The following is a 13,966-nucleotide window of genomic DNA, read 5'->3' as shown; positions in this document are numbered from 1 at the left end:
AGCCCTGGGGGTGGCGCTGGGTTGCGCCCCCGTCCCGGGCACCGGGCCGCCCCGCAGTGGGTGGGGCAGCTGGAGGCTGGTTCTCTGGAGATGTTCCGGGGGTCCCCAGGCCTCCCCCTGCGGGGTGTGTGAACTAGATTATCCCCCTCGCCGAGGTCGAATTAATCCTTCCCGCACCCACCAGTCATGTGAACCCTCTGTGCTACAGATGGGGAAACTGAGGCACGGTTCGAACCCATCAGACTGTCCCGGCTCTTCCACCAGCGCTGGGCAGGTCCATTGGGGACCTGCAGCCTGCCAGATAACCTAAGACAATTTACACAAATGCTGCAGAAGATATACATGGACCTGAAGAAGAGCTCTGTGGAGCTCAAAAGCTTGTCTCTTCCACCAACAGAAGTTGGTCCAGTAAAAGATATTGCTTCACCCATCTTGTCCAGTGGGTCTCAGACTTTTGCACTGGTGACCCCTTTCACACAGCAAGCCTCTGAGGGCGACCCTCCTTATACATTAAAAACACTTTTTTGTATATTTAACACCATTATAAATGCTGGAGGCAAAGCAGGGTTTGGGGTGGAGGCTGACAGTTCACGACCCCCCATGTAATAACCTCGCAGCCCCTTGACGGGTCCCAACCCGCAGTTTGAGAACCCCTGATCTTATCTCTCCTATATTCTGGGACCAACATGGCTACAACAACCCTGCAAAGATGCTGTAATAACGTTCTGCTTTTAATTCATTTCACGTCGCTCCCTTTATGGGGGAATTCTTTATACAGGGATGAGGTTTGCTAGACTGGCGGAAATTTACCCCACAGAAACTCTATTTTTCAAATAGAAACCACACCCTTTGTTAGGGCTGGTCGCCAATCGCTGAGCCTTTCCTGCGAGAAATTCAGAAGGAAATGAAACATTTTTTGCACTTTGTTTCAAAATATGTTGTGGAAACATTGGATTTTTGCAATGAAACACATGTTTAGTGTTCTTTCCCCCTCTGTTCTCTCTAAAAGGAAGGAAGTGGGGGTTGGGAAAGAGAGAAAGTGGGAGAGAGAGAATAGGAAGGAGAGGAACCAAAAAATTATTTCAAACTGATGAAAGACTGAAAAATTTAGAACCACACACAGTAAAATGTCCACCAAAATTGTTTGCATGGTTCAAAAAGCCACTTCTCACTGAAAATGCTTTAATGGAAACAATTTGGTCAGTTCTGCTATCAATAGTAATACGATTGACACACACGCTCTCTCTACCCCTACCCACCCCATTCATCAACAGCTTGCCTTTGTTGACATGCAAAAGTTGTACCGTTTTGGCTATACCCATATAGTTAAAGCAGCACAGGCTACCTACCTGGTGTGGATGCAGTTATATCAGTATAAGAATGTCTATAATAATATCCAGCTTTTATAGAGCACTTTTCATCAGTAGTTCTTCAAGTGCTTTGCAAAGGAGAACACTATCATTATCCCTGTTTTACAGATGGGGAAACTGAGGCACAGGAAGGCTAAGTGACTTGCTCGAGGTCACCCAATAGCAGAGCTGGGAATCAGAACCCAGGTCTTCTGAGGCCTAGGTCAACCCTCAATCCACTCGGCCACACTGCAAGAGGAGGTGTAGTAATGCTGGTAAAAGGCACCTTTATACCAATAAAGGAGTCCACACTAATGGTTTTACTGGTAACAAAATCACACTCCTACTAGACACAGTTCTACTGGGACAGTGTCCCTGGAGCAGTATGAACATAAGAACGGCCGTACTGGGTCAGACCAAAGGTCCATCCAGCCCAGTGTCCTGTCTACCGACAGTGGCCAATGCCAGGTGCCCCAGAGGGAGTGAACCTAACAGGCAATGATCACGTGATCTCTCTCCTGCCATCCATCTCCACCCTCTGACAAACAGAGGCTAGGGACACCCTTCCTTACCCATCCTGGCTAATAGCCATTAATGGACTTAACCTCCATGAATTTATCCAGTTCTCTTTTAAACCCTGTTATAGTCCTAGCCTTCACAGCCTCCTCAGGCAAGGAGTTCCACAGGTTGACTGTGCGCTGTGTGAAGAAGAACTTCCTTTTATTTGTTTTAAACCTGCTGCCCATTAATTTCATTTGGTGGCCCCTAGTTCTTATATTATGGGAACAAGTAAATAACTTTTCCTTATTCACTTTTGCCACACCACTCATGATTTTATGTACCTCTGTCATATCCCCCTTAGTCTCCTCTTTTCCAAGCTGAAAAGTCCTAGCCTCTTCAATCTCTCCTCATATGGGACCCGTTCCAAACCCCTAATCATTTTAGTTGCTCTTCTCTGAACCTTTTCTAATGCCAGTAAATCTTTTTTGAGATGAGGAGACCACATCTGTATGCAGTATTCAAGATATGGGCGCACCATGGATTTATAAGGGCAATAAGAACTTCTCAGTCTTATTCTCTATCCCTTTTTGAATGATTCCTAACATCCTGTTTGCTTTTTTGACCGCCGCTGCACACTGCGTGGACGGCTTCAGAGCACTATCCACGATGACTCCAAGATCTCTTTCCTGATTTGTTGTAGCTAAATTAGCCTCCATCGTATTGTGTGTATAGTTGGGGTTTCAGGGGCAGGGTGGGAACACCACTTGCTCCCGGACCCCTCCATCTACGCAGCCCTGTCGGTGAACCTGCTAGCCTAGAGGATCGTGTCCATTGCCTAGGGAGGGTGGGGGAGTGTGAATGGAGGAACCGTGCCTGATGTCAGGATCGCCCCCCGCTGATTTGTAGGGTGAGACAATGCCAGAGTCCGGGTCTTATCCAGAGGTGGAGCAGGATCCTGTTGAACCAGGCTCGTTTGTGTGTGTGCAGAATTCTCTCGTGTGGCCTTTCCCCCCATGGGAGTGGATGGAAAGGACAGTCCAGCTGCAGGGCTTGAACCCGGGGCTGAGGCATGGGCTGGCCCCTGCTGTTGCTCTGGCCCGTCCACCCAGCTGTCTCAGTGCAAGAATGTCCAGTGTAGCTCTCTGGTGCACGGCTGGGGTGGCAGCTGCTCCCCACCCCAGGTCTCTCCAGAGAGCCAGGCCCACTGGCAATGCCCTCTTGCCCACAGCCTCCCTGGGGAAGCGACCGAAGGCCCAGCCTCGTGGGGGAAACGTGGTCCAGCCTGATCCGCTTTGGCCACGCTGAGCAAGAAAGGAGCCAAAGGGGTGGAGAAGGACATGTGCCGCTCCTCCATGCATCCTGGCAGCAGGAGCTCTTGGTAGCTGGGGTGTCCGGTGGGCCTGGGCGTAGCTGAGCGTCCTCCTGATGCAATGGGGAAGGCGGCACCCAGAGGGGCTCCTAGCTGCGGCAGGACCAGGAGCGCGGCGTCACCAGCCCCCAGAACGTCTTCTGTTGAGAACCCCCCCCGGAAATCCAGTTAGTGACAGAATCGGGCCCTTGCTGCCCTGGGGCGTGTGATGGACTCAGGGCCAGGCCGGAGGGAGGGAGACGCAACCAACTGACTGAGCCAGAGGGAGAGGCTGCGGCGTGGGCACAGCCTAGCAGGGAGGGCCAACACCCCTCGCTAGAGTGATAGGCCCGTGGCCATGGCCTCGAAGTGAGAGCCAGGGCTGCTGGGGGAGAGGGACAGGCTCTGACCCAGGGGCCTAGACGAGAAGGCTACCCTAGTACTCTAGGGAGATAAGTGACCCGCGATGAGGCCGGGGGTGTCTGGCATGACAGCCGGGTGAGATCTGCCCCCTGTGACTGACACCAGCCTCCGGCCCGGGTGCCCTCACCTGCTCGAGCGGGCAGTGGATCTGGGCGTACCACTCCTGGCAGTACAGGCACACCTGGATGCCCTGGCCGATGAAGAGGAAAGTCCACATGATGATGTTCCAGATCGGGCCCTTCCGCTTGTCGTTCAGCAGGAAGTTGAAGATCACTGAGGGGAGAGCCAAGGGGGAGGCTGGGCAGCGACTGCCCCATCTCATGCGCCTCCTGTCCCCACCCCACTGGGGTCCCCCCATCTCTGCTGAGTGACCCTGTAGCCGTGTGAACTGGGTCGAGACCCACCCAATCCTCTCCCATCTATGCAGCCGGTGCTTCACCGGCCACTACGGGGGGCTGGCGTGGGGCTGGCTAAGGTGCTCTCCCTTTGCCCCCTTTTCGCCCTGGGGGCCGAGGAGCCGGGCACTAGGCGGTGCTCACCTCCGAAGATGGCAAAGAGGGTGAACATGACGGGGTAGAAGAAGCCAAAGCAGAGGGTGATGACGTATTCATGGACGATGGCGGACATGATGAAGACAGACAGCATGGCTGCGACCCGGGACCTCCCTCTGAAGAGCTGGGAGGCAGGGAGAAGGCACTGAACCAAGGAGCCACAAGGAGCAGGGTCCCAGACCCCAGCTCCCACCAGGCCGATGGCCCATCCCATTATTAACCCTCGCCCTGCCAGGAATGTGTCTTGTGCTACGCCACCCTTATGGTGAGACCCCCTCCTTGTCCTTCCCCCAGCTCCGCACCATCACGGCATAGATCCCTTCCGCTGCACGAGACCACCCCGCAGCGGGGAGCTGGATCCAGAGGAGGGAGCCCCACTGTGTCCCCTCCCGGCATGTACCTCCCCAGCCCAGGACCATCTCTGGCTGCTCGCCTGGCACCCTGAGCTAGACGGAGAGCAGCGAGGATCCTTTCAGAGCCACCTTGCATCATCAACAGTTAACGTTTCATTGAGTCCAAGGGCACCATCCTCACCACCTGGGCCGGCGACCAAGGCTCCAAGCGCCACCCCCACCCCTGCCAGGTTCGTCCGCAACGTCCGACCGGCGCCAGGGCCACGTACCCAGAACAGGTCCTGGTAGACGTAGTAGTAGAGCCAGTCGTGAACCACCACGTTCCACGTCCGGTAGTAGGTGGCGAAGGACGTGGAGTTCCACCAGTCCTGGGCGCGCAGGCCGGGAGAGGGACGAGGGAGAGACGGGAGTGAGCCCAGGCTGAGTGTGCAGCGCCCCCGTGTATGCACGCCCATCTGCAGCACTCATGGTGCCCACCTGGCGCTCTGGTGTCCCCCACCCCCTGCCCCTGCAGCTCCACTCCAAAGGCCGTGGCCCCTGCCCATCTTGTAGCTCCCAGACAGAGCTGCCACCCCTTCCCCTCCCAGCTCCGTGGCACAGGGGAGCCCAGCTGGGCCTGGGCCCTGCAAGTCAGCTCAGGAGCTCCCAGCAGAGGGCAGGCAGAGCCCTGGCCCAGGGCACCCTGGCTGAGATTTCAGGGGTGTGGGGAGGTGAGGCCCTCGGGCTTTCCATGGGTCCCAACCCAAGTCAGGGTGGGTGGGGGCAGGGTTGGCCCCTGAGTGCCCCCCCACCCTCGCTCACCTTGTAGAAGGTCCGGTCGGCAAAGCGCAGCATCTCGGCGAAGGCGTTGAGCCAGCAGTGCAGGAAGGCGAAGAACGACAGCAGCAGCAGGAAGGTCCCTGCAGCGGCGAGAGGGGAGAGGCCTGGGTTGGGCTGGACGGCTCCGTGCTGGGGCTGGCGACCCTAGTCTCTGCCCCCCGCCCCTGTGCAGTCTGTCACCCCCAGAGCCTCCTCCCCCACACCCTATACCCTGGGACCGCCTGCCAATTCCCATCGCCGCAGCCTTGCCAGCCTCCACGCCCGCTGTGCCACAGGACGATTGCCCCGATCCTTAGGGGCACTGCCACCCAGCCCAGCTACCTTTGCCCGCTGGTTAGTTACAGCAATTATCACCCCCCCAGTCCCATACAACCCCTCCCCGCCACACAGCCACCCCACAGCCCACCCCACGCACCCAGCTCCAACCACCTCCTCCCCACACAGCCACCCCACAGCCCATACCACGCACCCAGCTCCAACCACCTCCTCCCCACACAGCCCCTCCATGCACCCGGCCCCACATGGCCCCTCCCAGCTCTGCACAGCTCCGCCCCCCTCTCCCCAGCCCCACCCCAGGAGGGGAGCGGCGGGGGGCCGGGTACCTGGCAGGGTGGCGTTGAAGACGGACAGCACCAGCGTCTTGATGCTGAAGGGCTGCTTGCTCATGTGGGTGAAGACGGGGATGCAGAGGCGCTCCAGGATGAAATAGCTATAGAACAGGCAGCCCAGGAACTGCCGGGGGAGGGGACCCAGTCAGGGATGCTGTTCCCCCCGCACCCTGCAAAGGGCCCCTGGACGGAGCACGCTCTGCTGGGGTGCAGGGTAAGATCTGGGGACACTCCCCACTCCAGCTCCTCCCAGAAGCCTCCCTCCGTGAGACTGAAATGCTTGTTGAGTTGAGAGGCCTGGAGCAGTTCACACCTCCTCGAGCGATTGCCTCAGGCTCTCTGCAGACTCAGGCAGCCATCTCGGCGCCGCTCACACTCAGGCCACGTGGACTTTTTGCAACCTCAAGGGCTAGAGGCTGGATTTTTTTTCCCCAGGGTCCAATGTCAGTCTTTCGTTGGAAATTTGAAAATCGACAATTTTCCGCCAAAACATTTCCGCTTTCGGGCATTTTTTGACACACCCCGCCCCAAGTCAAAACTCTCCGCAGGAAGCAGATGCGTCTGCCGGAAAACGGTTTTTCAATCTCCCTCCCCCACCCCCGATTTTCCAGCAAAAAACCAGGTTTGCTGGGAAACGTCGATCGTCCTCATTTTACAGATGGGAAACTGAGGCACCAAGGGACTGAGTGACTCGCCTGGGGTCACAGGGGAGTGTGTCACAGGGCAGGAGGGGATTGAAACCACACAGCCATCCTTCCCCTCTGCCAGCTGGCATCACACATGGCCCTCTCTAGAAAAGGGCTGAGCGACGGTTCCTGGCTGGTGGGAAGGCCGGGTCTACTCTTAAAACTCAGCAGAGTAGCGCCTCGCTACAGCGCTTCAGGTAGCCACGTGGTGAACCTACCGCCTCGGTGAACGGAAGAATTCTTCCGTCCACCTAGTGCTGTCTACAATGAGGGTTAGCCTAGGATAGCTGGGCCTCTCCGGGGTGTGGATTTGATCCCTGAGATGTAGCTCTGCTGATGTCAGCGTAGATCAACCCTCACATGCTCAGGGTCTAATTAATCGATGGATCAGGGCTGGGAAGGACCTTAGGGATTTTTTCGACTTTCTCTGCAGCATGGGGCCTGCTGGGAACGTCTGGGTACGTCTCACCTAATCAGTTCCCTGTCACTGGGGGCCTCGGGCATTGGCGGCACCACGGTCTCTCCTGTTCTTTGCCAGTGGCACACACCAGTTCAGCTCCCCTCGAGGACTGAAATGCGGGTGAAATGCAATGGCCTGGGTTGGACAGGGGGTCAGACTGGAAGGTCAGGGCCCCTTCTGGCCTTGAATGCTATGAAAAGGTTTCAGAGGAAAGCAGCCGTTCTCACCTTGGCGAAGTTCTGAGCGACGTATTTCCACCGGACGTAGGGAGTCCTGGGGGAAGGGAGTCGGTCAGTGGCTGGAGCTTCAGACTATGCCCTCCCCCATCCCGCCCCCTTGCTCACAGACCCAGCATGCTCATGGGAAGCAGGTCATGCCTGGGAGGAGTGGGGCTGCCCCCATGTGTGGATCTCTCTGCCCTCAGCACAGCCCCCCCGCTCCCCCGGCCGTGGGATGCAGCAGGTTCACCTGGGGTAGGTCTCCCTGTAGATCAGTGTGGGGCAGAACAGAAAATACAAGTACGTTGACAATGCAGGCAGCTTCACCTCCCCTAGAAGGAGAAAAACAAACGTGTGGCTAGGAAATGTCTGTAGGGAGTGCTGGGGGAGAGGCAGACAGGCACTGGCTGGCACTGGGCCCTGGCAGAGAGCGGCCCTGGCTGGCACTGGGTACCGGCAGAGAGAGGCCCTGTGATCAGTATTCACCGTCTGGTGGCTTGGCATGGATGATGCCGGGCACGGCCTCCCGCAGGAACGAATGGCTTTTCATCAGGAACCGGATCTGGAGAGGAGGGAACAGGGAACTTTGCAGAACCCGGCTCATGCGCCTGACCCGGCCGGTCCCCAGAGAGCCATACCCCCACCCCCACCCCAGCCAGAGCTGCACCAGGGCTGGGGGAGTCCCCGGTTCCCTGGAAGACAGTGATGCATGGACACCGTGCAAAGAATCCGGCTAGCTCCCGTCACAGCTCCAATCTTCCCCCTTCTACCTGCATCCCATGTGGACCCCCCAGTCGAAGCTGGGCCCCCATCCCGGAAGGTAGGATGACCATAGCTTTGTGGGGCCATGTATGGAGCCAGATGCTCAAGGAGACTCCAGGAACTTGCCCAGAGAAACATCTGGTTGAGGACATCTAGAGTGGGGCCAGCAGGAGTACGGGACAGCTGGACGGTGACTACAGGACAACAGGCCCTGCTGAGCCATGGAGACCTCCTGCCCTGCCTGTGCCTGGTCCTTCCCCTCTGTGCCCTGCCCCATGGCACTCACCTGCTCGAGGATGACGATGAACCTGGATGCGGGTGGGAGCTGGTGCTGGATCACCGTGTAGATGGGGTAGAAGCCAAGCAGGGCGGCATGGCAGGCCAGCAGCGCCCCCCAGAGGATGGCAGTGAAGAGGCGGGGGAAGCGCACGGTGTGGTAGGAGCCAGCCCACAGCTGCAGGGCTTTGTAGGGGACCAGCAGGGTGTAGAGGAACATGACTAGCCAGGTGGCCAGCACCATGGGCAGACGCCCGAAAGCAAAGATGAAGAGGTCAAAGTCCAGGTCTAAGCTGCAGGGGGAGAGGAGGGCGACGCAGGACTCAGAGCTGCACCATGGACCCTCCATGTATCATGGGCCCTAGGGACACTCATGGACCTACGCACCTTCAGCGCCCTATAGCATTCCACTGGGGTGTTCATGGCCCTATGGACCCTCAGCGCCCTATAGCATTCCACTGGGGTGTTCATGGCCCTATGGACCCTCAGCGCCCTATAGCATTCCACTGGGGTGTTCATGGCCCTATGAACCCTCAGCGCCCTATAGCATTCCACTAGGGGTGTTCACGGCCCTATGGACCCTCAGCGCCCTATAGCATTCCACTGGGGTGTTCACAGCCCTATGGACCCTCAGGGCCCTATAGCATTCCACTAGGGGTGTTCACAGCCCTATGGACCCTCAGGGCCCTATAGCATTCCACTAGGGGTGTTCACAGCCCTATGGACCCTCAGGGCCCTATGGCATTCCACTGGGGTGTTCACAGCCCTATGGACCCTCAGGGCCCTATGGCATTCCACTGGGGGTGTTTGTGGCCCTACGAACCCTCAGGGCCCTATAGCATTCTACTGGGGTGTTCACGGCCCTATGGACCCTCAGGGCCCTATAGCATTCCACTGGGGTGTTCACGGCCCTATGGACCCTGAGGGCCCTATGGCATTCCACTAGGGGTGTTTGTGGCCCTACGAACCCTCAGGGCCCTATGGCATTCCACTAGGGGTGTTCATGGCCCTATGGACCCTCAGGGCCCTATAGCATTCCACTGGGGTGTTCATGGCCCTACAGACCCTCAGCGCCCTATGGCATTCCACTGGGGTGTTCATGGCTCCATGAACCTTCACTAGGGATCTTCGTGTCCCTAAAGCCCTCCTATGAACCTTCACTGCCCTATGGCAAACACTACGGACCTTCCCGACCCTACGGACACTGGCGAAGGCTGCCCCAGGCTTCCTGCCAGTGCTCCCTTGGGAAGCCCTCGGGCCGCGTATTCTCACCGTGTAGGGCAGGGGTGGTGAACCTGAGCCTGAGAAGGAGCCTGAATTTACCGATGTAATTGCCAAAGAGCCACAGGAATATGTCAGCAGCCCCCCATCAGCTCCCCCACCCGCTCCCAGCGCCTCCCACCCACCAGCAGCCCAGCCTATCAGCGCCTCCCCTCCCTCCCCACACCTCCTGATCAGCTGTTTCGTGGTGTGCAGGAGGCTCTGGTGGGGGGGGGGGGAGCGAGGGCACGGCAGGCTCAGGGGAGGGGGCGGGAAGGGGTGCAGTGGGGGGCAGGGCCTGGGGCAGAGCCGAGGATTGAGCAGTGAGCCCCCCACCCCCGGCACATTGGAAAGTTGGCGCCTGTCGCTCCAACCCCGGAGTCGGTGCCTGTACAAGGAGCCGCATATTAACTCCTGAAGAGCCGCATGTGGTGTAGGGGGAGGGGCCCGACTCATGTTCTCGTGGTTAAAGCCCCCTCCCCCACACCCCGCTGGTATCATCGCTGGATGGGCAGCGAGGAAGGGGGCGACCCCAGAAGGAGTCTCCCCGGAGCGGGGAGAGGGAGGGGCTGGAGAAAATGCCCCTTCCTCCTCGTCAGTGCAGGCTGTGGGCTCTCAGGCTGGGCTATGAAGCCCTGGGGATCTGCCACATCCCCAGGCATACAAGGCTGTGATTGGTTGGGGGTGGGGATCCTCCTGCCACCCCAGAACACTGTGCTCTGATTGGTCAGGTCAGGGATCCCCCCCAGGCCACACCCCCAGGCACAAAAGACTGTGATTGGTCGAGGCGGGGATCCTCCTGCCATACCTCCCTTGGTCGATGAAGTCCACCGCCACGGTGCTGACGATGAAGACACAGAGCATGGCGATGAATATGTGGTAGATGGTTCGGAAGTGCTCCACCTCCAGCAGCTCGCTGGAAAAGAGCCAGGCAGGGAGGTCATGCTACCCACCCAGGACGAGGGGAAGGGCAGGGACTGACCCACCCTCCTTGTGTCCCTGTGTTGGTGGGGGCGGGGAATCCACCTCCAACTTTCAATAACAAAGCTGCTGGCAGATCATCATCCTCATTTTACAAGTGGGTAAACTGAGGCACAGAGCGGCAAAGAGACTCATCTGAGATTGTGAGAATGGAACCCCGGAGTCCTGACTCCCAGCCCCATCTCTCTAACCAGTAGATCCTATTCCCCTCCCACAGCCAGGCAGAGAACCCAGGTGTCCTGACTAAATGACCCAACTCATGGAAGCACCAGCACAAGGCCCCCCCCTAGGGGCGCACACAGCTCCCCCCCAGCTCTGTCTCCCCCACCTCCCATTCTGTAAGATCCGACAGCAGAGGGGCCATTCCAGGGCATGTTGGGGGGGGGTAGTTCTGGATGTGGGAGGGGAAGTCCCTCACCCCAGCTACTCCTCGGCTGCCTCTAGGGTCGCTGAGCAGCCCTCCAGTCTCCCCTAAGCAGCCCCAGGATAGCTCCTTACTGCGATGAGCCCATCCTGTCAGGTGCCCTGTGCTAGGGCATCCAGGGCTGGGCATCCAGGAAGGGTATTGGGTCCATCCCAGTGAGATGTGTTGCAATGTCAGGCCCTGCCCCCTTACCACCCTGCATCAGGCTGGCACACATGGGCAGCACGGTGCCGCTCCCTGCCCCTGCGCCCGTACCAAGCCAGGCCGTACTCACTCGAGCAGCGACTGCCGGTCGACGAACACCTTCCGCTTCTCCAGCAGGGAGCCTCTCCCCCTAAAGGATTCCAGCAGGGATTGGGGTTAGACCCGGGGGAGAAACTCCCACCCCCGAATCGGCACTGCTTTCCTAGTGCATCTCCCATCCCAGGGCATTGGCCCCCCTTTCTAATGAGCTGGTGCATGCTCACTGCTGCTGGCTACCAGAAGAACTCAGCTGTGTTTCACAGGCCCTACACTGCTAATGGTTAACGGGGATTCTCCTGCAGCTCAAGCTGCAGGGGACTGGGCTTCTGGAGTAACCAGGTTCACGTCCACTGGCACCACGAAGTTCCAAGCAGTAACCACAGACCAGGGAAGGGGCTTTCACATCCACTTCCCCACACCCACTGCACTTCTAGAATAGAGCAGCCAGTCACTATCCCCACCAGCTGCAAGGTGGGTAGGTGGAAGGTGTCCCCCCAGGGGGATCAGCACATGGGAGTCTCCAGTCTGATGCTTAGAGCGCTGGTTAACAGAGCAGTAGATGCTGGCGTTCCAGCTGCCTTTCGGACCCTGTGATGCTGACACAGCCTGTTTCCTAATGGGCTCACAGGCTAAGTGGACAAGGGGTAGGAGGGGAAACCGAGGCACGGGGGGGTAGTGACTTGCCCACGGTCATGCAGCAGGAATGGGACTAGAACCCAGGTGTCCTGAGTCCCAGCTCAGAACCCTCACTACCGGACCAGGCTGTGGGTGACTCTACCTACTCAGCAGGGGGGCCTGGGTGGGGTCTGGGCAGGATGGGGTGGGGCACCGGTTTTCAGCACCGCTGCCATGTCAGTGCCCCCAGCACCCGTGTCACACCCCAGACACCCCCTCTGGGTTAGGTGGGAGAATCCCTGGTTGGCTGGCGGCCAGGAAGGGGATCCCCAAAGCAGGGGACTCCGCAGGGAGGTGCCGTGTGGGGCAGGGGAGGAGCCCCGGAGCTGGAGGGAGGAGTGGGGTGCTGGGTGGGCGGATTCCCCATCCCCTGCTCTCACCTATCCTCTTTCTCCAGCCGGGCCTTCCTGTGGGGCTGCGGGTAGGACCCCGCAGCCTCCTCCACGGCCTTGTCCAGCAGGTCTCCGAGCTGCGCCTGCACCTGCTCCAGCAGCTCCAACTTCACCACCTGCCCCGGGGGGAACGAGGTGGTGACTGGTCTCCCCAGAGAGTATCCCAGCATGCACCTGGGAGGTGCTTTCCCCCCTCCCCTCGATTTCTCACACCCTCATCCCAGCTGCCTTCCTCCAGCCCCCCAACCAGCTCTGCCAGCTGGTGCCAGGGCCTCGGGGGAGCTGCTCCTCCCAGTGCCCTGCTCCGGAGCCATCAGCATCCTCCCCTGGCCCCGATCCTCCACCACCTGCCCGGGAGACAAGCTGCCTGGGGGGAAGGTCTCTCCCATGGGACCCCCCTATTGCGCCTTCCCCAGCAACCATCCATGTAGCCCCCAATGCCCACCCCATCCCATCCCCCCGGCCCTCCCCAGACCCAAGCGGAGCCCTGCCTTACCTCCATGTGTCTCCTCCATTGGATGAGGCTGGTGACACTGTCTGGTTGCTTGATGTTCCCTGGTGGGGGCGGGTGGGGGAGAAGGGGGCAGCGAGTCAGTAACGTGTCCCCCGCTGGGTGGTGCCCCCTTGAGGGGAGGTGCTGAATAGCGCAGCTCCTGCCAGAGCCAAGGGTGCATCGGGGGCCCCTCATTTCCACGCCAGAGGGGTCGGCAGCTGTCTGAGGGCCTGATGCCCTGGCAACCCAACACCACCAGCACCGCAACATGGCCACGTGGCAGGGCCGGAAACATCCCCATTTGTCTGGAGGTTTGGGGATCCCCCCCACACCCCATTTCCGCCACGGCTTGGTGCCATCTCGTACTGTGACAGAGGCGAATTGGAGTGGGATGGGCCCATGGAAACCAGCCCACCGAGCCTGCATCGGGGGCACGGCTGCAGGAGGAGTTGGGTGCCAGCCCGGCCTGCTGGCTCACAGGGACTGGTGGGGCATTGACGGGCCAGCCCCAGTGCAGGCTGGAGCCACCCCCTGAGCCTGGAGCTCCCAGGACTGCAGCTGCTGGGTCTGAAAAGGATGAGGGGAAACGCCTGAGCTGCCAGCCCCACCTGGCAAGCTCCCTACCTGTCCACCCCAGCTGGGTAATACACAGACCCCCCCCACCTCTGCTTCCTGGGCATGGACACATGGGTCTGAAATGCCACATGCTCACCACAATGTACCTGGCAACCCACATGGCGTAACATGCCACATGCCAGAACCAGGCACCCGCACACGGCTGTCACCTGGCACATGCCGCTCGGGCACACGCTGCTCCAGCCTCAGGTACCAGGGACATGGCCCAGGCTGCTCTGTCCCCAACACTTGCATGCTGGGCAGTCGCTGCTCTGGACCCAGGCACCGTCCCCCCAGCTCGGATGCCCTGGCAGGTCCCGTCTATACGTGGGCACCCGCCCAGAGCTCCTGAAATGCTGCACCCCACCTCCCCTTCCTCCTCCTTCCTATCCCCCCACCCCCGCTCTGCCCCTGCTCCTCACCGTCCAGCCCCTGAGTCTCCTCCTCTTCCTCCTGCCTTCGCCCCTCTCTCTTCCTCTGCCTGGCTCTGCCAGGGGCCCTCTGACCTTGCTCCATGTCGGCCCCGGAG

General features: G+C 59.4%; 1 protein-coding gene across 1 annotated transcript; it reads right to left on the bottom strand.

Moving 5' to 3' along the window:
- Positions 1-3,283: 3,283 nt before the first annotated feature.
- Positions 3,284-13,953, bottom strand: SOAT2 (sterol O-acyltransferase 2). Its single transcript, XM_039514740.1, has 15 exons — positions 13,944-13,953; positions 12,826-12,884; positions 12,318-12,445; positions 11,294-11,353; positions 10,423-10,530; positions 8,365-8,647; positions 7,803-7,878; positions 7,567-7,648; positions 7,326-7,371; positions 5,947-6,076; positions 5,327-5,424; positions 4,795-4,893; positions 4,161-4,296; positions 3,749-3,894; positions 3,284-3,359 (listed from the first exon to the last, which is right to left on the bottom strand). Exons 1-15 carry the CDS (start codon positions 13,951-13,953, stop codon positions 3,309-3,311), a joined length of 1,512 nt encoding a protein of 503 aa, XP_039370674.1. The 3' UTR covers positions 3,284-3,308.
- Positions 13,954-13,966: the final 13 nt, after the last annotated feature.

The sequence above is a fragment of the Mauremys reevesii genome, linkage group 25 (genome assembly GCF_016161935.1).
Source record: "Mauremys reevesii isolate NIE-2019 linkage group 25, ASM1616193v1, whole genome shotgun sequence".
NCBI classification, from domain to species: domain Eukaryota; kingdom Metazoa; phylum Chordata; order Testudines; family Geoemydidae; genus Mauremys; species Mauremys reevesii.
Note: the sequence above shows the minus strand (reverse complement) of the source record. Positions and strands in the feature narration are given on the sequence as shown.